This window comes from Salvelinus fontinalis, chromosome 10 (assembly GCF_029448725.1).
Source record: "Salvelinus fontinalis isolate EN_2023a chromosome 10, ASM2944872v1, whole genome shotgun sequence".
Classification (NCBI taxonomy): Eukaryota; Metazoa; Chordata; class Actinopteri; order Salmoniformes; family Salmonidae; genus Salvelinus; species Salvelinus fontinalis.
Window position 1 is genome coordinate 33,034,084 of NC_074674.1, and position 26,962 is coordinate 33,061,045.

Here is a 26,962-nt window from a genome sequence, read left to right on the forward strand (position 1 = left end):
GATACAGCAATCAAATTAAAATCCCTTTATTAGGTTAAAAAATATATTTTTTGAGTGCTCCAAGAATACTTCAGGTCTCTCCAAAAGGTATTCTTGGGTCACGAACTTCAAAGCTTCCTCAACAATCCTGCCCTTTGTTCCACTGCCTACACACTCATCTGCCAACCCTACTGTAAGTAATTTAATTTATTATCAATGGATCAAAATCCAGTTTATGCAAGTACAAGGGAGATGGGGCCCTTACTACTTGTAAAGACAGAATATAGCCTCCCCACTGCATTCAAAGAGACACTTTCAATGGCTCTTGCATCACCCTGCATAATCAAACAGAGGGAGAGGGCTTTGCTGAGTGTTCCTTGGGTTCATTCTACTCCCCACACAGAAACAAAGAACAGCCAAGCCCCTTCAGCCCTTTCCCACCTAACATCCTTGGCCCTCTCCATGGTGGAGAATGACAGGATTAATATTCATCAGGGTCTTGGCTTTGCCAAGCTCCAGGGAAAGGTTGGGGAAAAACAAAGTGGAAAAACCTGGAGAAGTCCATTTCTGGCCTGATTGACGCCCGGCCTGGCAGCAAGTAATTCATTTTGAGGGGGAAGCACAAGTGTCCTTGCACCAGCTCCCAGCACAAATTTATGATAATCCTAATAAATTATGATGCGCCATGCAGACATTAAAAACTGTGATTGGCACTAAATAAAGCAGGCTCTACCTCTCAGGTCAGAGTGAGAACTATGTGCAGCCAGGCAGCCTGTCTCTGTCCACATCTCTCCCTACAACTATCCATCTCTGTCTGTCTCTCTTTCAACAACTCTTCACCTCTTCCCTGCTCTCTGGCTTTTGCCCTTCCCTTCCATAAGTTCTATTTAACTTTGTATATTTCAGCTCAGTTGGTATTATTTCTACCTAACTGCACTTGCTCAATCTGGTATTATTTCTAGCTAACTGCACTTCTCCTTTATCTCCTCTTTGAAGCAGAATGAATGAACTGGTAAACATAATCACTTTAAAACTTTTAAAACTTTTTTTTAACCAGAAATGCAGATACAACAGCTAAAACATGTTAATTGATTTGGAAAGTGTTCTACCGGTATTTCTGAGACAGGATTTAAAACGAATGCAAGAAAGCGGTTTTAACTAATTAAACTATAGGCACTCACCATTTACCAATGAAAGTACATTTCCTTTCTCTGTCCTACATTCTATCCATGCTGACCTATATATTTTTGGGTGTGTTTTCTAATTTATTATTGATGTAATTCACGCTTCAACTGATAGCCAGATTGAAGTCGCCAGTTTTAATCTCACTCAAGCACTGCACTGTCTACCGCACGGATTAATCCACTTTCATCATCTATAGCGGTCAAACTAAATCTGGTTATTCCACTGACTGTTGATTACTGCCTTTAACATTGCCATTATTATGTGCAAATGGAAGTAGTGGGCCTTGATTAAAACAATAGAAAAAAACGAATAGTATTATCTGCCTAATCCTTTAATGTGAAAGTGGTTGGTTTATCTCTGCTCTGACATGGAAATGCCAGCGTAGCTGCCACTGGGCCACATCCTTGGGTCAAAACCACAAGGACATCCACACTAGTCACAGGCTTACATTAGAAAATAGCCGTTTCTCTTACCCTCCTGGGTGTGCAAAGACATAACTCAAGGCATTATGACCATATGAATCTCACTATCTTGTAAAATGGGAGCCAGCTGAAATGTGTCAGCGGAGAGAAGCTACAGTAGCAATTCAGAAATGCATTAAATGAGAGAGATTTAAGCCTAAGAGAAATGGACTCAAAGTAGTGTGTGGCATAGTCTGATTAAAAGTGCAGTCCCCCTTTGCACTGATTACGCTGCATTTTGGAAAGCGTCCCACTTTAGATAGTAACAACCCAAAGCAACAGGCAACATGTCCACTGATCTTAACAGGACATACAGTACAGTAACTTGAATGGACTGATGAATGGTCTGAAATGAGAAAGCAGAAGCCCCATCCCTTCAGAGTGAGACTCTAAAAAAATCTATACCCTCTACAGATGCAGCCATCAAAGGCTAAACAGCTGTTGGTATTATATCTCTATCACTGGAAATGAAGCATGATTGATTGGCCACTGATGCAAAAACAATCAGAAAGTACCAGATGACACCATGAGAGGGGCATTGTGGGATATATTCCCCATAGAGGTCCGTGGGTATGGAGGCTCATTTTAAGAACATCTCCACATACATTCCCATGAGTTATAATAATAATCATCATCATCATTTGGTGGGTGCTTGTATTTGTCCTGTTTAACCCATGTACAAGTGTATATTATATACATGTGTGAAATGGACAATCTGTTTTTTGCATATCCCAACTCCCCGTGAAACTCCCCTCAGAGAGTGGAGTCACAACTATGGTTACGAATAGCTGGTTCTGGACAGATTTCCAGGTATAGTTACCGTAATTTATGTCCCACAATGATGTATGTGATTGAAATCATGAAAAGAGGCTGAGTGGAATTCTGCATTATGTATCCTCTCTTTTATTATAATCAATAATTATGATCTTCCAAGAGGCGATCAATGAGTTGGATGTAGGGGCTCTGATCCATAAGTGTCCTTGCTGGCGTCATGGCACAATCAATCCCAAACATATCCATTGCTGATTTTGTCAATGAAGACCTTTTATTACCTTGCTAATCTAATCGATGAAAGGGAACATTATATTTCAAAGTGAAAGACGGACATAGAATATATTACATTTATGGCAAGCTGTTCTCTCAGGGTTGCTTCATGGGCCAGATAACTCTAGAGAAGGTGTGTGGGTGAGTGCCCACGCTCCCTCATCGAACCCTCTCTCTCATGCTCTCTCTCGCTCTGTCTCTCTGTCATGCCTCCATCGCTTCTCTCTACCTTCCTCCCTCCCCCATATCTCTCTCTATTGCACCCATCCATGCCAGTCAACACTTGGGATGCATGACATTGATGAAAACACAGGTTGTTGAGACGGTAAACGACTTCAAACACGTGTTTGAATCTAACCTGTCCCTCTGAAGTGAAAAGGCTGTACGCTGGACATGTGAGGGTGGAAAACTAAACCACGGCATGGGAGAATAGAGCTCATCAATCATGAGTGGCATGCATTTTCCTGCAGTCGAATGCAGCCAAACGGCATTAGAGTCTATGCAGCAGCAGCAGCAGCAACAGTAGCAGTACTGCCATAGAGCAGGATCCTGGCTAAGGCTAAAGATAGATAGATAATTAACTAAACATAATGTGTGCTCGAAGAAGCATGGGAAAAGAGTAAAAAAGAAAATAAGATATGAGACCTCGAAGAATAGCCTAGCATGAGCCATATCCTGCACAAGCAGTCAAGCAGAGACACACATTTAAGCACAGGAAGAAGGTATATGAACTGTGAAACTGTGTCGTACTCCATAAGCAGGAAAGCATGAATTAAACTATAAACACTACATGACCAAAAGTATGCGGACACCTGTTCGTAGAACATCTCATTCCAAAATCATGGGCATTAATATGGACTTGGTCCCCCCTTTGCTGCTATATCAGCCGTCACTCTTCTGGGAAGGTTTTCCACTAGATGTTGCTGCGGGGACCTGCTTCCATTCAGCCACAATAGCTTTCTTGAGGTCGGTCACTGATGTTAGGCGATTAGGCCTGGCTCGCAGTCTGCGTTCGAATTCATCCCAAAGGTGTTCGATAGGGTTGAGGTCAGGGCTCTGTGCAGGCCAGTCAAGTTCTTCCACACCGATCTCGACAAACCATTTATTTGTATTTTAATTGATTTCCCCCCCCACTTTTCCCCCCCATTTTCAATGTTGTCGGGAGGCAAAGGTCAAGGCATGCATCCTCCGAAACATGACCCGCCAAACGGTGCATCTTAACACCCACATGCTTCACCCAGAAGCCACCCGCACCAACGTGTCAGAGGAAACACCATTCAACTGACGACCGAGGTCAGCCTGCAGGTGCCCAGTCCGCCACAAGGAGTCACTAAAGTGCGTTTAACCAAGTAAAGCCCCCTCCCCGGCCAAACCCTCCCCTAACTCATACGACGCTGGGCCAATTGTGCGCAGACCTATGGGATTCGGCCGGTTGTGATATAGCCCGGGATTAAACCCGGGTCTGTAGTGACGCTTCAGCACTGCGATGCAGTGCTTTAGACCGCTGCACCACTCGGGAGGCCCCTTGACAAACCATTTCTGTATGGACCTCGCTTTGTGCACAGGGGCATTGTCATGCTGAAACAGGAAAGGGCCTTCCGCAAATGGTAGCCACATAGTTGGAAGTACAGAATCGTCTAGAATGTAAGTGTGTGCTGTAGCATTAAGAGTTCCCTCCACTGGGACTAAAGGGCCTGAACCATGAAAAACAGCCCCAGCTCCCGGGTGGCGCAGTGGTCTAGGGCACTGCATCGCAGTGCTAGCTGCGCCACCAGAGTCTCTGGGTTCACGCCCAGGCTCTGTCGCAGCCGGCCGCGACCGGGAGGTCCGTGGGGCGACGCACAATTGGCATAGCGTCGTCCGGGTTAGGGAGGGTTTGACCGGTAGGGATATCCTTGTCTCATCGCACTCCAGCGACTCCTGTGGCGGGCCGGGCGCAGTGCGTGCTAACCAAGGGGGCCAGGTACACGGTGTTTCCTCCGACACATTGGTGCGGCTGGCTTCCGGGTTGGAGGCGCGCTGTGTTAAGAAGCAGTGCGGCTTGGTTGGAATGTGCTTCGGAGGACGCATGGCTTTCGACCTTCGTCTCTCCCGAGCCCGTACGGGAGTTGTAGCGATGAGACAAGATAGTAATTACTAGCGATTGGATACCACGGAAATTGGGAAGAAAAGGGTGTAAGATTTTTTATTTTTTTTTTAAACAGCCCCAGACTATTATTCCTCCTCCACCAAACTTTACAGTTGGTACTATGCATTGTCCTGATATCCGCCAAACCCAGATTCATCTGTCGGACTGCCATATGGAGTCCTGCTCCAGAGTCCAATGGCAGCGAGCTTTACACCACTCCAGCCGATGCTTGTCAATGCGCATGGTGATCTTAGGCCTGTGTGCGGCTGCTCGCCCATGGATTCCCATTTCATGAAGCTCCTGGTGAACAGTTCTGGTGCTGATGTTGCTTCCAGAGTCAGTTTGGAACTCGGTAGTGAGTGTTGTAACCGAAGAGAGATGATTTTTACGTGCTATGCGCTTTAGCACTCAGTGGTGCTGTTCTGTGAGCTTGCGTGGCCTACCACTTCACGGCTGAGCCGTTGTTGCTCCTAGACGTTTTCACTTCACAATAACAGCACCTACAGTTGACCCCTGCTCTAGCAGGGCAGACATTTGACAAACTGACTTGTTGGAAAGGTGGCATCCTATGAAGGTGCCACGTTGAAAGTCACTGAGCTCTTCAGTAAGGCAATTCTACTGCCACTGTTTGTTGATGGAGATTGCATGGCTGTGTGCTTGATTTTATATACCTGTCAGCGACGGGTGTTGCTGAAATAGCCAAATCCACTCATTTGAATCCACACTTTTGAATATATAGTGCATTCCTCAAAAGTGAATCTATGAGTAGTAGTGTGTCACATCATGATATATTCAGCACAGCTTGCCTCAATAAGTTACAGCCATACTAATTGACCCGGTCTTAATTAGGTAAAAGGATTTGATATTGTTTTGATAGGATACTTCATCTCTGTTGTTTCCACTTTTGCCTTGCAGTTTGGTCCACAGAGGAAAACAGGCCAATCTGCTGGACTTTGCTCTACAGACCTCTGATCTCCCTAAAAAAATGCGGCAGTGATCACAGCATGGACAGCCGTCTGTGGAGAGCTGTCTTGCGTGTCTGTGTGGACCCAGCCCTGCCAATCCATCTTCTAGTCTGGATGGCTGCCGATTTCTCGGCCTGCCTAACTGCCTTTCCTGTCTGTGTGTCAAGTTCCTTACCATCTATGTATCCTGCCCTGCAAGCTTACCTGCTTTCACCTGTCTTGCTGCCCGCCTACTGTTCTACCTGTCTCTCTGCCTATCTCGCTGCCTACCTGCCAGCCTACCTCTGCCAGTATCTCCAGCTGTCTATATGCCTACCTGCCAGCTTGCCTGTCTGCCTGTCTGTTGTGCCTGCCTCCCAGCTCTCCAGGCTGCTGTGCCTCCAGCACAGGATGCCTCTAATGGCACCGTCAGCCACAATAACCTGACAAGGTTATTTTTGTCCCGAGGAGAAAAACGTCTGCACTACAATCGCAAGCATCAGATACGTAACTGCAACAAAAATTCTAACACATGCAAGAAACCCATACATTAATTGACACAGCGACCATTAACATAAAGTATCTGAAAACACACATAGCATTTTATAAATACTGAAATACAAGTAAACCTATATGCTACAATTATCTATGCCGCAGTAGGAATAAACTAATTCAGGACACACACATACCCTAGGGTTGGATATACATTACTAGAGAATAGTGGCCCATCATGTTATAAAATATCTGTAGAGGCTTAAGTTAAATAAGTATAAGTATATTTTAAAAGGAAAAAAAGGAGAAAAGGCCAGAGAATAAGAGACTAAGAATGGAAGATGTAGAGATAATAACATGAGCAGGACAAGGAGAGAAAGAAAGAAGGAGAGATAGCAAGGTAGCGAGTATAAGTGCAGAGTGCCAAGTAAGAGAGCAGTCTTCGCTTCCTTTCCAGGTAATGTGATTGCTATATTGGTGATCTAACACCCTCATTAAGAACGGATCAAACAGCGCTGCGAAAGGCGACGGCACAGAACCGCAGTGTGTAAGAGACAGGATTAGGAGGATGAGAGAGTTGTTCTCTCACTAGCGGTGAATGTTTGAAGTCCCACACATGCCTAATTGTCGACCGAAGACACTAGCATCTATACGTTTTTCTACAATATTTTTGCCCCCGGCAAGCCTCAGAGTGTTTGAGGTGTATTTGCTTTCAAGCAATTCACAATCTGACTGTATGACCTTGATATTGATAAGACATAAATATAAATTTACCTCAGGGAAGACCCTGATGTCATTAGAAAAATGTATCATTATACTTTAATGTGAAGTTTTTGTATCCTTTTAGCAGACACTGTTTTGCTTGTCACATTTTCAGGCCTGAATAAATATGAGAGTTGCCAAAAGGAGAAGGGGAAAATAACCTGAAATTGCAGTGGAATATTAATGTATCTTATAACTTTGTACTTTCTGAAGAACCATTTTGAGCAATTACCTTCCATGTAAGGCTAACATTTTGCGGAACAAAGTATTTAAAAAAGCATATGAGTGGGCCAACTCATCAAAGCCACAAAATCCAGACAGACAGACAGACAGACAGACAGACAGACAGACAGACAGACAGACAGACAGACAGACAGACAGACAGACTGTTTTCAAAGGCAAGCATCAGAATACAAAAAGACACTTAGCATTATCAAAGCTTAACAGTCACATTGAACACAGAGAACACTGATCTTAGACCAGTTTATTCAGATCCGTATTTGAGGCCATATGCAAGTTATCTGAGAGAAACAACACATTAAATATAATACAATCCTAAAAATAAACCAAACTTTTTCAGATGGTGCAACTTAGAGGACAGAACAGACCGTAGGAGTTCATGGAAACTTTTAAATTACAATGAAATGTATGCTTAGTTTATCTCTGTTGAGACTCTGCCATGTTGGCAAAAAATAACTGGACAGTTGTTTATTTTAATTTTAAACATTCCCAAGTAGTGGCACTCCTTATGGGAGTTTCAGACACTGCATCTTTGCAGTAGTACATGTGCCACAGTGTGGTGTGTGTTGTGTGGTGTGTGTTGTTTGTCTATTTTGTTTAGAGGAAAAGTTGCTGTAAATGGAAATGTTGCAGTCCTACATCATACTTTGGACATCGTTAGTGACTCACACTATAGAGCAGCTAGCTAATCATTTTATAATAAGGTTAGCATTTTATAGTAAGGTTAAAATGCTTTCTGACGTTTCAGAGCTGAGTTGGTCCCTTTTTTGTTTTCACTATAATGTGTGTGTGTGTGTGTGTGTTTGTTTGTTTGTTGGGAGGGGTTTGAGGTGTGTGTGTGTGTGTGTGTGTGTGTGTGTGTGTGTGTGTGTGTGTGTGTGTGTGTGTGTGTGTGTGTGTGTGTGTGTGTGTGTGTGTGTGTGTGTGTGTGTGTGTGTGTGTGTGTGTGTGTGTGTGTTTAACTATTCTTGTGGGGACCAGAAGTCCCTACAAGAATAGTAAACAAACAAAAAGTTGACCAGCTGGGGACATTTTGTTAGTCCCCACAAGGTCAAATGCTATTTCTAGGGGGTATAGGGTTAAGGTTAGAATTAGTGTTAGGGTTAGAATTAAGTTAAATATTAAGGTTAGGAGCTAGGGTTAGTTGTAGGGGTTAGGGTTAGGTTTAGGGTTAGGATAAAGTTTAGGTTTTTGGGTTAGGGTTAGGGTTAGGGTTAAGGTTAGGGTTAGGGTAAGAGTACGGGTTAGGATTAGGGTTAGGTTTAGGGTTAGGGGTTAGGGAAAATAGGATTTTGAATGGGACTGAATTGTATGTCCCCACAAGGTTAGCTGTACAAGACTGTGTGTGTGTGTGTGTGTGTGTGTGTGTGTGTGTGTGTGTGTGTGTGTGTGTGTGTGTGTGTGTGTGTGTGTGTGTGTGTGTGTGTGTGTGTGTGTGTGTGTGTGTGTGTGTGTGTGTGTATGTGAGGCCGTGTGGCTGTGAGGCCGTGTGTGGCTGTGAAGCCGTGTGTGTGTGTGTGGCTGTGAGGCCGTGTGGCTGTGAGGCCGTGTGTGGCTGTGAAGCCGTGTGTGTGTGGCTGTGAGGCCGTGGCCATGTCTGAAACCTGCACTTGCGTTCTAAATAGTAGGCATGTGGGGTTTGTGAAAATAGAACGTCTTGTAGTATGTGACATTTAGAAAATGTTGTATGCTTTAATTGCCAGGATGTTATACTCATTTCGGCTTTCATCTACTAGAATTTGCTGCTTACTATTGAGGAAGAGAATCGTCTTTCTAGACCCAAGCGTGTTTGACAACAGCTGATAATCACATAAGGTGACATGCTGTACCAAAATGAACCAATGGCTGGAATAAACGCAACTTGTGCATTAGATGACTCATTATCAGTGTAGATGAGCCTCGTACAGTATGCTGAGATGTGTTGCTCACTGCATTTGTTAAACTAAACAGTGCCTTTTAAAAAGTATTAGCACACAGTATGTCGTTTTAGTAAGTAGTAGGCAAGACTACGGACACGGCCTGTGTGAGTGTGTGTAACTTACACCTGTAATTATGAATGTAAGATGAAGAAAGAGAGGCAAAGATGGAAATACATTGTGAGTCATTGCTATATCAGGAATAAGATGAAGTAATCAATGGAGTTTGAACCTCTTTGCTGTCACAACAGTGACCATTAGCATCCCGAACATGTGTCCAGGGATGAATCTGAACAAAGTGGCTCATCAAAAACAGACCCGAGATAAGGTAAACACACACAAAATAATGCCTTTGCCATTTTGGAGATATAAAACCTAAATAAAACCTGCACCTAAATAAGAAATTGAAACTACCTCTCAGAATTCATGGAAAAAAGCTATCACTTATCACAAAAAGCCAGCAGCACACTTTGAGCTAGTGATATTATTTAGGATCGTAAATGTAATTGGTTCTACTTATTTGCGTTTCATCACAATTTTACATCAAACAATGTTTTCCTCTCAACAGAGACAAGGGTGTAAGTGAATACCGAAACTCTTCTTTGAACACAATGAAAACTACTCAAGGAATTCCCAAAGCGATCCCAAAGCGACGCATAACTGCTACCCGTCACAACACACCATTACTAACCTCTAGAAAATAGATACAGTCAATCCAAGAGGGGAGATACTAAAGTAAAAGCCACATATGTTAATATCTATCAAAAGCAGTGTAAGAATTTACCTCAGGTAGCCTCGCTGTGGAAGAGATTTGTTTAGGAGGGGTGGCGGATGGTGTGGTTCATACCTCGCATTCCCTGGAGCCTGAGATGGTGCAGGTGCAGGAGCCAGTCCCGTTGACAAGCACGTCCATGGCCTCCGAATTGGTGGGCTTGTAGTCCACATAATACTCCTGCAGTGGGGAGCTCAGCGTGTGCTCTGTCTCTCTAGCTTTTTTCCGCCGTTTGCGAGCCGCGGCAGAGTGCTCCTGCAGCTGCTTGACACTGCTGGGATAGCGCTTCCACGACACGTAGATCACCAACAGGATCATCGCCACAGACAAAAACAGGGCAACGCTCCCCGCCACAATCTTGTGAAAGGACACAGGCTCAAACTCATGCTCAGGTGGTGGTTCCATGGGTGGGGTGACAGCTGAAGATGTAGGGCCACCTCTGGATTCCTCTCCCCTCTTCCCAGCTCCGGTGTGGGGCATGGGGTAGGCTGGGTGGCGTTCTGTCTGGTCTGGGCCTTTAGAGGGGGTGGGCTGGGTGCTGGCTGTGAGGGGTGTGATGGCGGTAGCTCGACACACACCGTGGGTGTCTATGGCATCCATGACCTTCTCACCTTGGGCCTCCTTGGGGGCGGCGCAGATCATGGTGGTCTCCTTGTTCCCCTTGAAGTTCCTCAGCCAGACCACCAGGGGGCAGATCACAGGGCCACAGTCCCACACATTCCCCGCCAGGCTGATGGTGGTCAGGGAGATCCAGGCCGACACGGTCTCCTGGGACACGTTGGTCAGTTTGTTGGAATCCAGATTGAGTGTTTGAAGGTTGGGCAGGCATTGGTAGACCGTAGCATCCACCTCTTGCAGATCATTGCCAGACAGGTCCAGCTTCTGCAGGGAGGTCCAGGTCCAGGTGAGTCCCTGGCTCATGGAGCGGATGCGGTTCCACTGCAGGTACAGCGCCCGCAGGTTGTAGAGGCGTGGGAAGTGGGAGAAGTTGATCTTGGAGAACTGGTTGTGCTCCAGGTGCAGCTCGGTCAGCTTCAGCAGGCCTGAAAAGGCATTGCGGGTGATGCTGCGCAGGCGGTTGTAGCCCAGGTCCAGGAACTCCAGGTTTCTGCAGTCCTGGAACAGACGCACAGGGATGCTCTTCAAGGAGTTGGAGCGCATGTGCAGGCTGAGGAGCTTGCGGAGGCCCTGGAACTGGCCCGGCTGCAGGGCCGCCAGTTTGTTGTAAGACAGATCCAGATTGCGGAGGTTGGGTATAGGGTGGAAAGTGGTGTTGTGGAGCATTGTGATCTTGTTGGAACTCAGAATCAGCTCCTTGAGCCTCCGAACGCCTTGGAAAGCCAGTACGTCCACAGAGGCAATGTAGTTGTGGTCCAAGTAGAGCCAGATGAGCTGGTTGAGGCCCACAAACTGTCCGGCTCTGAGACTGGCCAGACTGTTGTAACGTAAGGACAGGCCTTGGCAGCCCCCTGAGAGGTTCTTGGGGACATCACGAAAGGCGCTTGACTCACAGTAGACGATTTTCCCATCGCAGCGACAGCTTTTGGGGCATGGGCGCTCGCTGAGGGACGGAGATGCAGCCAGCCACACCTGCATGAGCAGCGGTACCATCAGCCAGCGGCGCCGCATAGCAGAGCCTGCAGAGAGGGACAGATTGAGAGAGAGAGAGAATATCACTTTTTACTGAACGCATCTAACAACAACCCATCTGTCACGTTAAATGTGGGTGGCAATGATGGTCCATGTTATTATCAACCATGTGGGTCAATTATTCCTCAGCACCCAAGACTACCACTACCTGCTTACTGTTCAGATATAGTGTATTCAACAGGTGAAGAAAATGGTGGTTTTAATTTGGTTTTAACTGCAACCTGTCTCTGTCTGAATTTAGTCTTCCCACAAGCCGCCACAGTGCTTAAGGCAAACAAAAGAAGTCATAAAAGTAAGCCGGCTCCCAGCAAATTAACATTCAGGAGCTGGCGGTTGTGTATACAAATCTGGAGGAGTATCAATTTAGAATTTAGCCACTTCACATTGAACCATAACAGAGTAGTTAAGGTGTCTGAGTAAATCATGGTGTTCACTTCCACCAAGTTCAATAAAGAGTCAGCTCTCTAGAAACTCTATGGAGTTAAACTATTCTGCTGTGCACAAGCAACATATATAAATGTTCTGTGAGTGCCAAAATAATAGAAACACTTGAGGGATATGAGGGATACAAAGTGTATTGAAAGCAGGTGCTTCCACACAGGTGTGGTTCCTGAGATAATTAAGCAATTAACATCCCACCATGATTAGGGTCATGTAAAAAAATAAAAGTCAAATACTTCAGCCACCCAAGTCATAGATTGGTCTCTCTGCTACCGCGGTACCGGAACGCCAAGTCTGGGAACAAAAGGCTCCTGAACAGCTTATACTACCAAGCAATAGGACTGCTGAACAGTTAATCAAATGGCCACCCGGACTATTTACATTGACACCTCTTAATTTGCACTGACCCACTTGCACTGGATCTATGCACACTCACTGGACTCTACCCATACACTCTCACACACACACACACACACACACCACACCGATACTCCAATACACACACACACACACACTACATCTCTCACACACATGCATATTGACGCCCCACACACTCACACTGACACACTTTCACACTCTTTAACACTCTTCATATTATTATCTATCCTGAATGACTAGTCACTTTTACCCCTACCCACAGTACATGTACTCTATATATTACATCAACTATCTCGTACCCCTGCACATTGACTCAGTACTCAGTACTCAGTACCGGTACTCCTTGTATAACGCTGTCTAAGAGCCACTCCAGAAAAGGGCTCGTAAGTAAGCATTACACAGTAAAGTCTATACCTGTTGTTTTTGGCGCATGTGACAAATAACGTTTTATTTTATGTATAAAAATGCTGGGCAGGCCATTATTCTGGCTACCATGGCTACGCCCCCATAGGATGATAATGCCCCCGTCCACAGGGCACAATTGGTCACTGAATGGTTTGAGCATTAAAATTATGTAAACCATATGCCATGGCCGTCTCAGTCATCAGATCTCAACCCAACTGAACACTTATGGGAGATTCTGGAGTGGCCCTTAGACAGCGTTGTCCACCACCATCAACAAAACACCAAAATGATGGAATTTCTCCTGGAAAAATGGTGTCGCATCCCTCTGATATAGTTCCAGACACTTGTATAATCTATGCCAAAGTGCATTGAAGCTGTTCTGGCTCGTGTTGGCCGAATGCCCTATTAAGACACTTTATGTTGGTAGTTACCTTTACATGAACACTAACCATTTGAATATAAGGACAGACAAAAACATTAATCTGATCAATGCCTGCTGTGTCCTTAGATATAATGTTACTGCTACTTGGGACTAGAAATGATACAGAAGAAATTCTGCAGATGCAGACTATTGAACCACTGATGGTGATAATGAGAATCGGTCAGTATACTGTAGCCAGGTTTGATATCCCACTGGGCCTAGACGTAATTTCATTGAAATGACATGGAAACAACGTTGATTCAACCAGTGTGTGCCCAGTGCAATCGGTCTTTGTCCGTAGGTGAGAGTGAGCTGTTTCCATTAAAAGCACTCCCCTTACGGAGTCACTAACGATCTGTCATTAAGATGCATTGATTTCCTCTTGAGGAGTGCATCCACTAGTTGTGTGCTCTTTTCTCTGGGCTAAACCCCTGTAATACCTGGTTAACATCCTTTAATCAAAAGGTAGGATGAATGTGTGGTTTAATACAGCCCATAGTTGTGTTTAATTGGTTATCACATGTATGTCATAAGCAAGGTTGGCGACAGATTTTCATGCGAATATTTAAAAAACATCAGCATAAAGAAAATATGCATATTTTCCCACCTGTAGTGTTTCCACCAAACAGACTTCTTTAGGAGAGAAATCTGTGCGTGCTGACATAGTGCACACAAAATGTACTTTTCCGCTTAAGTTTTCAGGTACCTAATAAAAATCTAAAGTTCAACGCATGTCCAATGCATTTTTAACTCGATAGTTTTGTCAGAAGTTGCCTAGTTAAATAAAAAATTATAAAATAGCAAATATGCCTACTCTGGTCTTGACACGTGTGCTCTAGACAACAGCTCACAGATACAGTGCAAGTAGGCTGTGTGGATAGGATAGTCTACATGATGAAATTATTATGGATAAGAGTGAGAATAGTAAGCATCAATCATCATGTAACCAGAATAATATCTTTACGATATTTTATTGTAAAGGAGCATCAAGCTCATTACCTTGCACGTTCACCACCCTGTGAAGTTCATCATAATTTATTTCATCTGTAGCCTAATAAACTGCATGGCTTCCCCAGTCGTAGTAGGAGGACCACACACCATATCATCACTTGACTCCAAGTTTACTTCAATATAATGGTTATTATATCAATATTTGCACATAAAGGCATTTCCACCGCCATTTCTTGCATAATTGTTTTTATTGACACAAAAATATCCCACCATGTCGAAATAACAAATTACAGAGTATATCAGCATTTATCAAACTGTACCAAAAGTTTCCATTACAGCTGTTGTATTTTTATTTTTATTTTAATACACGGTATGACTTTACTCACATAAAAAGCGTGGATGGAAACGTGGTTAGTGTGACACTCCAATCATCCTAGATGTTCCTCTATGATGGGAAATGTGACAGTGATGGTGTCTGCATGCTAACGTTTCAGATGTGTTGCAAACCTGAACAAATTATGAACCCAGAGTATCAGTGAGATAATAAAATACCTTTGACGGTACTTGAGGCTTAAAGCTAAAATTCTTAGTTGAAAGAATAACAAAAGCAATCACCCCTCTTTTGTAAAAATCTGAGAAACGGGCCTGGAAAAATCCATGATATCAAATGTATAGTTTTAACCATGTTTTGAGCCTACAGTGTTTGTTTCCATTTTTTTAAATTACAAACACTGGAGTAAAACAAGCTTATATTTTGGGTTCTGATGAGGTTAGACAGTTGAACTAAGCTTATGAGGCACAAATAATTTATTTACTCTTCAAGAATCCATAGGCATATAGTATTAATGTACAGTATACAGATACCCAGCTTAAAATCCCAAAGAGCAAGCATCCTTCTTCCTTGAGGAAAATCTACTCCAGAGTGCTCAGACTGTGGCGAAGGTTCACCTTCCAACAGGACAATGACCCTAAGCACACAGCCAAGACAACGGGACAAGTCTCTGAATGTCCTTGAGTGGCCCAGCCAGAGCCCGGACTTGAACCCGATCGAACATCTCTGGAGAGACCTGCAGCAACGCTCCACATCCAACCTAACAGAGCTTGAGAGGATCTGCAGAGAAGAATGGGAGAAACTCCCCAAATACAGGTGTGCCAAGCTAGTAGCATCATACCCAAGAAGACGCGAGGCTGTAATCGCTGCCAAAGTAATGAGTAACGGGTCTGAATACTTATGTAAATGTGATATTTAAAAAATAACATTTTTTATGAATTTGCTAAAAAATATATTTTAAAAAAAGATAAAAAATATTTTACAAATGTTGCTTTGGCATTATGGGGTATTGTGTGTAGATTGATACAAAACTGTTTGTTAGAATAAGGCTGTAGTGTAACAAAATGTGGAAAAGGGATCTGAATACTTTCCCAATGCACTGTAAGCACTTTGTGACAACTGCTGATGTAAAAAGGGCTTTATAAAATACATGTTATTGATTGATTCTCTCTCTCTCTGTTTGTTTGTGTGTGTGTATGTGTGTGAACCTTGGGATTCTAAAGATAATGTATGACAGCTTTTGATTGAACCAGGTCCTCCATCAATTATTTTGTTTTCTTTAGTTAGTCTTTAGTTAGTCTTTAGTTAGTCTCTAGTCTAGTAGATAAATTACTAACAAGAAAATGCTGATCAAAAGCTTAACACATGATTTCTCTATCTGCAGTGTTTTTTTACTCATGTCAAATTTGTTAAAATATCAGTACAACAGACCAACAAAAAATGTATATTCCTGTGTTTCAAAAACAAACAAAGTTTTGTATTTTTTTAAACTCTAATTAGGCAATTCAACATTATAGAACACAACATTGTTTATTTACTGTAAAGACAATGTCATTGCATGTTTTTCCATGTCTTTCATGTGATATATTGTGGGCAGCTTAAATGAATTGTGTGTTCATCAGATTTAGTATACATTTACACATCCTCCTAAGAGATGTGTAGCTTTATTAACATAGCTTGTGAGATACATACTTTAGCTTGAGCCTTCTTCACTCGGCACCTTTATGCCCTGACTGACACTATGTGTGGTTTAATGAGCACTCTGTGCACTAATGATTCACTAAGCCATCTTCCTCTCCTCATAGCCTCTTATCTTATTCGGAGAGGAACATAGGTCGCCTTCAGAGGTGTCACTCATGAGCTGTGTGTAGCGATAACCACCTCTCTACCATACTTCCCTTATCATTACCATTTGGTTACCATATCAGCCGATTAACTATATATCACCTCTTCATTCCTAACACTCTCCCATTACCACTTCAGTTGTTATTTTTTCCCCTTGAACTGCATAGCCATAATCATCCATGTTCCAATCATTGGTTTGTTCCCCATATCCTTGGTACACCTTTGCTTTTTATTGTGATTGCCATGCTAGGATTAACTGTATAAGTCAATTTACTACTTATCCCCTTATAATAACAGAATCTCTCTGCTTCCGCTACTCCTACTACCAATACTACTACCACTACTACTACGACTACTACAATACAACTACGATGGCAGGGTTATGGATCCTTTTGTTTTTAAACTTTAACAAAGAATGAGAGGAAGAGCACACAGCTGACCTACTGTCAAGATAAATAAATCATAGCCTGGCAAATATGCACTACGCTATGATCTTTGAACACCCAAGTGGCTCATTGTTGTGTTTTTTTGCCATTAACAAAACTGCTATCAGGCGCAGCCATGCCCACATTGTGTCTGGACACGAGCCTAACGCTTAGGGAAGGACGTCCCCTCAGACCAGCCTAAGCCATCCTATTAGTCTCCAATTAACATTGAGATGAGTACTAGCCAGCCAAAGCAGTCCCATTTCCCTGGTGCTTGGGAACCAGCGCTTCCTGTCCTGTGTGTATTGCCCCAATGTTCTGAAGATACGCAGATGTCTTTAAGTAATCACAGAAATGCAGAGCAGATACATTGGCTATTTGCAGTTACTGAAGTAGGTGGTCTACAGTACAAACAAGGGCAACTGGATGAAGAGAAAGTTTGTGGTGGATTCTCCTCAATACACCAGTATCCAAATGCGCGTGCAGGCACACAGAGACGTGTGTTAGTGTAGAGTTGTTTTGTCCTTGTGTCTGTTTTCTGATTTCCCCTGGCGGGAAGGGTTCCGTCAGGGTGGAGTGACTGAGAATAACCAATCAAGCCCCAGCACTCACAACACTATTGATGACTCTGTCACATCCTCTCTCAGAGCCACCCCTGCCCTGCTGCCCTCTCCAGGGGCCCCATTTATCAACCATGCGTACATTTCATACTAAATTCTGGCGTACGTGGAGGTTCTAGGATTTGCGTGCGCAACAAATTATTGTTATTTATCAAACTGTCACATGCAACATACAGGCATGTTTTCATTGATAAATCAGAGCCATAATATATGTGCGGTCGTTAAACGAGCACCACAACCTCGACTGGAAAACGCCCTCCATTCACCTTTTTTGTTAATAAATAAGAAATTTGCTGTATGATTTGGAGATGTGGAACTGGGCCATGAAAGTTCCCCCCAAAAAATCAATGGCAAATTTGATTTCTGTAGAGGTGTGGGCAGAACGATGTTGTGACTTATCCAAATAAAAAATGCATGCTGCTTAGCGAGTTCCAAACAGTAGCTGTGCATTCTACAAGATTGATTGTCCTTTCGAACAAATGAATAGTAAATGCAACAACCCACAACTTTATGCGAAAGACAAATTGTTATTCAACATTTTGTTTATCAATACATGATTGGGTTTTTCTATACTGCCTTTGTAGCCTACAGGCTCTGAAATGAAATAGACTTTGATGTCGTGCTCCTAAACCTATCGCACAGCAAAACAGTAGCCAACCCATACTGTCACATACTGTCAATTTACTGTTCTATTTACACTGAACAAAAATATTAACGCAACATGTAAAGTGTTGGTCCCATGTTTCATGAGCTGAAATAAAATATGTTCCATATGCACAAATGGCTTATTTCTCTCATATTTTGCGCACAAATTTGAATACATCCCTGAGAGTGAGCATTTCTCCTTTACCAAATTTTGGTCTCAAGTTTTGAGGGAGCATTCAATTGGCATATTGACTGCAGGAATGTCCTCCAGAGCAGTTGCTAGAGAATTTAATGTTCACTTCTCTACCATAAGCCACCTCCAACGTTGTTTTAGAGAATGTGGCAGTACGTCCAACCAGCCCTACAGCCGCAGACCACGTGTAACCAGCCCAGGACCTCCTGTGGGATCGTATGAGACCAGCCACCCAGACAGCATTTGAAAATGTGGGTTTGCACAACCGAATCATTTCTGCACTAAACTGTCAGAAACCATTTCAAGGAAGCTCATCTACATGCTCATCGTCCTCATCAGGGTCTTGACCTGACTGCAGTTTGGCGTCGTAACCAACTTCAGTGGGCAAATGCTCACCTTCGATCATCTGAGACCAGCCATAGGGACAGCTGATGAAAATGTGGGTTTGCACAACCTAATAATTTCTGCACAAACTGTCAGAAACTGTCTCAGAGAATCTCCTCTGCATGCTCATTGTCCTCACCAGGGTCTTGACCTGACTATTGTAACCGACTACAGTCGGCAAATACTCACCTTCGATGGCCACTGGCACGCTGGAGGAGTGTCCTCTTCACAAATGATTTCCGGTTTCAACTTTACTGGGCAGATGGCAGACAGCATGTATGGCGTTGTGTGGGCGATCGGTTTGCTGTCATCGCTGTGAACAGAGTACCCCACGGGTTATGGTATGGGTAGGCATAAGCTATGGACAACGAACATAATTGCATTTTATTGATGGCAATTTGAATGGACAGAGATACCGTGACGAGATCCTGAGAGCCATTGTCGTGCCATTCATCTGCCGATATCACCTCATGTTTCAGTATGATAATGCATGTCACAAGGATCTGTACACAATTCCTGGAGGCTGAAAATGTCCCAGTTCTTCCACTGCAAACTCACCACACATGCCACCCATTGAGCATGTTTGGGATGCTCTGGATCGACATGTATGACAGCGTGTTCCAGTTCCCGTCAATATCCAGCAACTTCACACAGCCATTGAAGAGGAGTGGGACAACATTCCACAGGCCACAATCAACAGCCTGATCAACTCTATGTGAAGGAGATGTGTCGCGCTGCATTAGGCAAATGGTGGTCACACCAGATACTGACTGGTTTTCTGATCTACGCCCCTACCTTTTTTTTTAAGGTGTCTGTGACCGACAGATGCATATCTGTATTCCCAGGCATGTGAAGGCCGTAGATTTAGGCCTAATGAATACATTTCAAGTGACTGATTTCCTTATATGAACTGTAACTCAGTTAAATCTTTGAAATTGTAACATGTTGCATTTATATTCTCGTTCAGTGCACAGTACTTTTGAGCATGCTTTGCTATTGAATGAGCGATTGATAAATGGTAGCCTACTATTTCTGTAGTGGGAATAATTTAAACCAGTTATGTCAGAAAAGGAGAGACATGTCCTGCAATATGATTATGATTTAGGCCTATAATAAAAGTGAAATAAACACATTAGATGACATGCTGATATGCAATCTCTTTACCCAGGGAAAATGCATTTGTTTTATCATCAGGTCTATATCTAATATATTAGCCTACCAATAGTACAATTCCAGTGCATCAAACACCTCCAATTTCCCCAAATGAACAATAAGCCTATTTCTTGCAATAGAGTAGATCAACCTTCTAGAAGTTGTGTGCATGCATGGTTTGAGATTTGCGTGGAGATACGCACACTTCCCATCAAGTTCAAAACCATCGCGGGAAAACTGGCGCACACAAGTTTTAGAGTCTTTTATGTGCCCACACCCCTTTGATAAATGAGGCCCCATGGACCTCAACCGAGCATACATACAAAATTTACCCCAAATTGTGCGTGCACCAGTTCACACAAAAGTTGGCATTGATAAAAAATGTACTTGATGTGAGAATGTGCTCTCCACCCCATAAACTTTAGACCATACATATGCATCTGCTAGTGGTTGAAATATTGTATTGCAAGCTGGCAAGTATGTTGTGCAAATGGGGGATATGAGGAAACAGCCTGGTCTCATAGACTAGACATAATATAGCAAATGTTACGTTTGGTATGGTTACATAAGACAGATGGTTACTTAAGGCAAAACGAAAGTAGGGTGGTTGTTCAGGGTTGATGGGTAGGGATATATTGGGAATGTCTAGCAACATGAAGGTTACGAGGTCGAATCTCATCACGGACAACTTTTGCATTTTTGCTAATTAGCAACTTTTCAACTACTTACTACTTCTTAGCTATTTTGCAACTACTTAGCATGTTAGCTAACCCTTCCCCTAACCCTAAACTTAACCCTTTTAGCTAACCCTTTCCCTAACCCTAACCTTAACCCTTTTAGATAACCCTTTCCCTAACCCTAACCTTAACCCTTTTAGATAATCCTAATCTTAACCTTTAAGCTAATCCTTCCCCTAACCCTAACACCTTAACCTAACTCCTAAACTTAACCCTAACCTCTAACCCTAATCCGTAGTCTAGCTAATGTTAGCCACCTAGTTAAAATTAGTAAGATATCATAGGTTTCGCTTATTTGTATAGTATGTTTTGCAAATTTCTCAAATATTGTACGTTTTGCAAATTCGGAACATATAATGTGAGTTGTAATTAGTAACAAATGGTGATGGACATCCACAAATTAATACATACCATATGAAACGTGACATATCACACGAAATGGAGTTTCTCGGATTTACATACAGAATAATATGAAATGCTCTGAGACCAGGTTGGATTGAGAAGCATATTCATAGAAAACAAACAAACAAACAAACAAAAAACAGGAAACAATGCATTAAAGTACAAGTATACGAGTATTTTGCCTGTTGCCTAAGGAAGAGAGTAAAAGCACGATCAATGCAATCCATCCTGCATTGTCATTAGCAATTCCAAGTGCTCAAGCTATATCTATATAGACTAAACTCTTAGAGAAAAGGTTCTAGATATAACCAAAAAGGGTTCAATGCTTGCTTCATATATGGCACCCCTAAAGGTTCTATATAGAACTGAAATTGGTTCCATAGAAAACCCTATATGGTACTCAAGGCTTCTATATGGAACCAATTATGGTTCAGTGAAGAACCCCTGGGGTTCTGATCAAAGCACCCTATAAAAGGGTCCTATATAGAACCTTTAGGGGTGCCATATATGAACCAAGCAATAGAACCCTTATATGTTCTATCCAGAATCTTTTTTTTCTAGGAGTGAACAGGCTAGTGCAAAACTAACTATTAAATAATGTGTAGTCATATTTATATGTGAGCATTTAGAATTATTATTATTGTTATTTCAGAGCAATTGTAAAATTTAAAACTGAGCCCATTCATATTTCAATGGCTCTTTGATTCCAATGTTCCTTTAGGTAAACAATGTATCGATGCAGTGCAGTAGCATACTGTAGGTCGATACATCGTGCCACCTTACAATTAATGGCACTGCATAGCCAGTGCACTTGGCCATCTGTGTAAGTTAAATAAAGGCTGTGGAGATTAGGCTATACCTCGGGCGACAATAACAGAGGTAGCAAAGACAGAGAGAAAAACACGTAGGCCTAAATGAACTGTCAACACAAACATACTGATGATTTAAATACTCAGAAACTCAAGCAACCACATGCATAGACACACGCACCGAACACACACGCACACACTTGAGCGAACATGCTCACACGATTTGCAGGCTGTTCGCGCTCCAAATTGCATTCATTAAGCCTATTGTAGATGCCAGGTCAAATAACAGAAATGCTTCCCAATCGTCTCTCAACGACCAAAGAGCAAGAGAGGACATAACAGACTGTCTTCACCGCTTATCAAAGAGCAGGTGCACACACGACTAGCCTATATGTATGATTTGATATAGCAAAGCAAAATGATGATCTCATGAGTAAAGTTTATCTGCGTAATTAATCTGCATGTTGCTTAATGTATCGACCTACAGATAAAAAATTACAGCTTATAACAGAAAAAAATACACCTTATGGATCAGCGGGGACTGTGAAGAGAAACACAGACACACGCATACACACTCACACATGATAACATACGCACTATACACGCGTACATGGATTTTGTGTTGTAGTATGTAGTGGAAGAGTAGCGGCCTGAGTGCACACACTTAATCTGTTGTGAAATCAGTTGTGAAATGTAATGCAATGTTTTTAATTGTAAATAACTGCCTTAATTTTGCAGGACCCCAGGCAGAGTAGCTGCTGCTAATGAGTATCCACAATAAATACAAATACAAAACGCATATATACTCATGAAACTCAAATGATCTGTTCTCGGTTATTGTTGGACACAGGCTACTACTGACACGTTTAGATCACTAAATGAAGGAAAACACAACCATGTACGGGTTGTCGATAATTATGCAGGACCACGCTTTGTGAAGTTGACTTGCATCCAACATAAAACATGATTAGCATTCCAGTCCCAATCAATGATCTGGATTCAGTCTGCTTCTTAAAGCAGTAAAGAAGAAATAGGAGGCTCCAGACATAAGCTAATGAACGGATGCATTCGACTATAGAGCTTTTTTGTAAACGGAACAGTTATTTCAGATGCAATCACAGGCTAAACTAGAACGGCATATTTGCGTATTTGTTATGTGTCCAATTGTTAATCTCACAAAGACATTCATCGCATGTAATACCGCAAGGAGATAGAAAAAACGAACCATATTGCAGCTCTGTGACTGTTGACTGTTTTGGGCACATCATGGCTATTCAAAACGATAAGAGTGTGCTGAATTGGTTTTATAACACTTACAAATTAACAATGCTTTGTGAAATCTCGAAATTGCAATAATACTTTTTTTTTTATCTGAACATCCCAGATCATTTCGCGTTACTGGCATTGTGTGAGAGAATTTTAGGGAAAAGACGCATTAGCTTACTCTCGTTTTCCCTACATGAAGCAGATATGATACATTTACAGGCACATATAGCCTACTTACCCATATCCGCTTATCTGTCAGCTCCTGGCCACAGGTTTTAAAGCCTTCCAGCGTGCGACACCCGAGTCCGCATGACACGCGCTCTCCTCAAACGGTGTGGTTCTAATCCACGACCCCAGTCACTGCGCGCAGCCGCCGATTCCAACACGCACCTGCCCGTCGCTGACCCCGGAATTTAAGCGAGTCAGAGGGGTATCCGAGTGTCAATCCCTTAGATTCACCATGGAACATATCTCGCTATTCCCAACGACAGACGAAAATCCCGATCTAGTTTTCTATCATATCCGTGCACATAATTCCCGCGTAAAATTGTTGGGTCCAATATCAACAGCGCCACAGAGAGTAAACAATGCCACATCCAAGTCACAATCCAAAAATAAGCATGACAGTTGAAAGATTCCAGTTGATACTTTCTCGTCACTCTCTATCCATCCATTATCTCATAAAGCGCAAACAACGATTTGCCCAAGAGGCTTTGTGAACACCAGAAGATCTCCCCAGTGAAAAGCGACATATAAATCTTGCGATGACTGACAGGGTATTCACACCTAAAGAAGCTTTACCTGATCAGAGGAAAATTCAAAGGGTCTGCTAACGGTAGTTTAACTCGGTAAACAAACCAAAATCATTCAGGATGAACATTCCCCCTTTCACCTCTATTATCTCTCCTCGTCGCTGAAACCAAATAGAACATAAGTGCAAGCGTTTGAGTAGTTAACACTTCCGCGTGTATCACGGCAACTTTTTCAGGCAGAATCGGAATGCCCTCTTCTGGTGAGAGAGTACCCCCGCATAAATATATATTTCCCTCGGCTTTCCCTCAGCATACAGTACACGTCTCTGCCGGCTGTGTATATATTGAAAAAATATAGTCAGAGAGAAAGGGACATTCTCTGATGGTGACAATGGACACGCTCTTGCACGGTAGCAATTAGCACACTAGCCTAGATGTATGCCTAATGGAAGGCTACATGTACTTTCACCGTTTTCAATTGTTTGATTGTGCGATTTGAGATTGTGTTTTTACTGTAGCCTAATGTACGAGAGAGAAAACGCAATAGCCTAGACACCACGGAGAATAGAAACCAGGTAATAGTATGCACCAGTCCTCAATTTTATTTGCGATTAAAAAAGCATCTCAGAACTTGGGTTGGTTGGGGAATAAAGTTAATTTGAGCGTGTCACATTGGCTGGCTGGCTGCGTCGCATTTAGTCTCTGAAGGTTTCAAGCATAAATAGGGGTTGCGCACAACGACACTTAATGGAACAAGATGCCCGGTCGTGGCTGTCATTTTTATCGGACGTGTCTCCCGCGGCTCCTCGTCGCATAACTAATTACGGATAATGCAGAAACCTACAGTTTTGCCCGTGCTGTTGGTTGACTTCTCATGCAATGAGAGTAATAAACAACTCTGTGGTGTAAGGCTGTTTGTTTGATGGATTGTTACATCAAATAATATCTGAACCTTTGCATCGGTGTTTGTATGCCACTTTAGTTTTGGGAATACAACATTAACCCAAAGAAAGAAACAAGTTAATATAGCGTATTTGCCGTCCCTGTGTTTTATCAAGTTTCACTATTGTGCAAATAACTCAAACAGCATGCGTGACCAGAGTCGCTGTCCAGTGCTGAAATGGAAGCAGGGCGCATTGGAGTGCAATGGAGTGCACGAGAAGCTCGTCCTGAACGCTGTTCAGGTCCTGAACGCTGTTCAGGTGCTGAACTGGCTGGCTGTTGTTGCCAGTCTCCAATGTACGTTGAGGGAATTTACTGAGATCCTGCGTTGCATTTATTACAGCTGGAACCATGTGTAACTGACTACAGAGTGATGCTGATTAGACACATACTCAAGATCATAACCTGATCATCTGAGTACTGATTTACATACAAGATAATAATCATGAGCCTCACTGGAAACTTAAACTGGATGCTTATATAAACACTAAAGATCAAACGTTTTAGAATGCCTGCTCATTCAAGGGGTTTTCTTTATTTTGATCATTTTCTACATTGTAGAATAATAGTGAAGATATCAAACTATGAAATAACACACATGGAATCATGTAGTAACCAAAAAAGTGTTAAACAAATCAAAATATATTTTATAATTGAGATTCTTCCAATAGTAACCGTTTGCCTTGATGACACCTTTGTACAATCTTGGCATTCTCTCAACCAGCTTCATGAGGTTGCATTTCAATTCACAGGTGTGCCTTGTAAAAAGTTCATTTGTGGAATTTCTTTCCTTCTTAATGAGTTTGAGCAAATCAGTTGTGTTGTGACAAGGTAGGGGGGCTATACAGAAGATAGCTTTATTTGGTAAAAGATCAAGTCCATTTTATGGCAAGAACAGCTCAAATAAGCAAAGAGAAACGACAGTCCATCATTACTTTAAGACATAAAGGTCAGTCAATATGGAACATTTCAAGAACTTTGAAAGTGTCTTCAAGAGCAGTCACAAAAACCATCAAGCGCTATGATGAAACTGGCTCTCATGAGGACCGCAACAGGAAAGGAAGACCCAGAGTTACCTCTGCTGCAGAGAATAAGTTCATTAGAGTTACCAGCCTCAGAAATTGCATCCCAAATTAATGCTTCACAGAGTTCAAGTAACAGAAACATCTCAACATCAACTGTTCAGAAGAGACTGTGTGAGTCAGGCCTTTATGGTCGAATTGCTGCAAAGAAACCACTACTAAAGGACACCAATAAGAAGAAGAGACTTGCTTGAGCAAAGAAACACGAGCAATGACCATTAGACCGGTGGAAATTAGTCTTTGGTCTGTAGTCCAAATTGGAGATTTTTTCTGTGTCTTTGTAAGACACGGTGTGGGTGAACGGATGATCTCTGCATGTGTATTTTCCACCGTGAAGCATGGAGGAGGAGGTGTTATGGTGTGGGTGTGCTTTGCTGGAGACACTGTTGGTGATTTATTTAGAATTCAAGGTACAATTAACCAGCATGGCCACCACAGCATTCTGCAGCGATACGCCACCCCATCTGGTTTGGACTTAGTGGGACTATAATTTGTTTTTCAACAGGACAATGACCCAACACTCCTCCAGGATGTGTAAGGGCTATTTGACCAAGAAGGAGAGTGATGGAGTGCTGCATCAGATGACCTGGCCTCCACAATCCCCCAACCTCAACCAAATTGAGATGGTTTAGGATGAGTCAGAGTGAAGGAAAAGCAGCCAACAAGTGTTCAGCATATGTGGGAACTCCTTCAAGACTGTTAGAAAAGCACTCCAGGTGACACTGCTTGAGAAAATGCCAAGAGTGTGCAAAGCTGTCATCAAGGCAAAGGGTGGCTACTTTGAAGAATATAACATTAATTTTGATTTGTTTATCACTTGTTTGGTTACTAAATGATTCCATATGTGTTATTTCATAGTTTTGATGTCTTCACTATTATTCTCCAATGTAGAACTTTAAGAAAAACCTTTGAATTAGTAGGTGTGTCCAAACTTTTGACTGGTACTGTATATGCTGAACAAAAATATCAATGCAACATGCAACAATTTCAAAGATTTTTCTGAGTTATAGTTCATAGGAAATCAGTCAATTGAAAGAGATTCATTAGGCTCTAATCTATGGGTTTCACATCTCTGGGCAGCCATGGTTGCAGCTATGGGCATAGGCCCACCCACTTGGAAGCCAGGCCCACACACTGGGGAGCCAGGCTCAGCCAATCAGAATATGTTTTTCCCCACAAAAGGGCTTTATTATGGAGAGAAATACTCC

The 26,962-nt window shown here is 42.7% G+C and overlaps 1 protein-coding gene across 4 annotated transcripts in view; it reads right to left on the bottom strand.

Moving 5' to 3' along the window:
- The window catches only part of LOC129864059 (leucine-rich repeat transmembrane neuronal protein 4-like), a 145,135-nt gene extending 121,011 nt beyond the window's left edge, over positions 1–24,124 (bottom strand). Inside the window, exons 1-3 of one of the 4 annotated variants that reach the window (XM_055936614.1) lie at positions 23,217–24,119; positions 18,802–18,925; positions 9,999–11,560 (exon numbers count right to left, since the gene is read on the bottom strand). In XM_055936614.1, coding sequence (XP_055792589.1) covers positions 9,999–11,552 — 1,554 coding nt within the window. In that variant the 5' untranslated portion in view covers positions 11,553–11,560; positions 18,802–18,925; positions 23,217–24,119. Of the gene's footprint in view, positions 1–9,935; positions 11,561–18,801; positions 18,926–23,216 lie in introns of all 4 variants that reach the window. The other 3 variants (XR_008761046.1, XM_055936613.1, XM_055936615.1) reach the window with 3 other exon arrangements.
- Between the last annotated feature and the right edge of the window lie 2,838 nt (positions 24,125–26,962).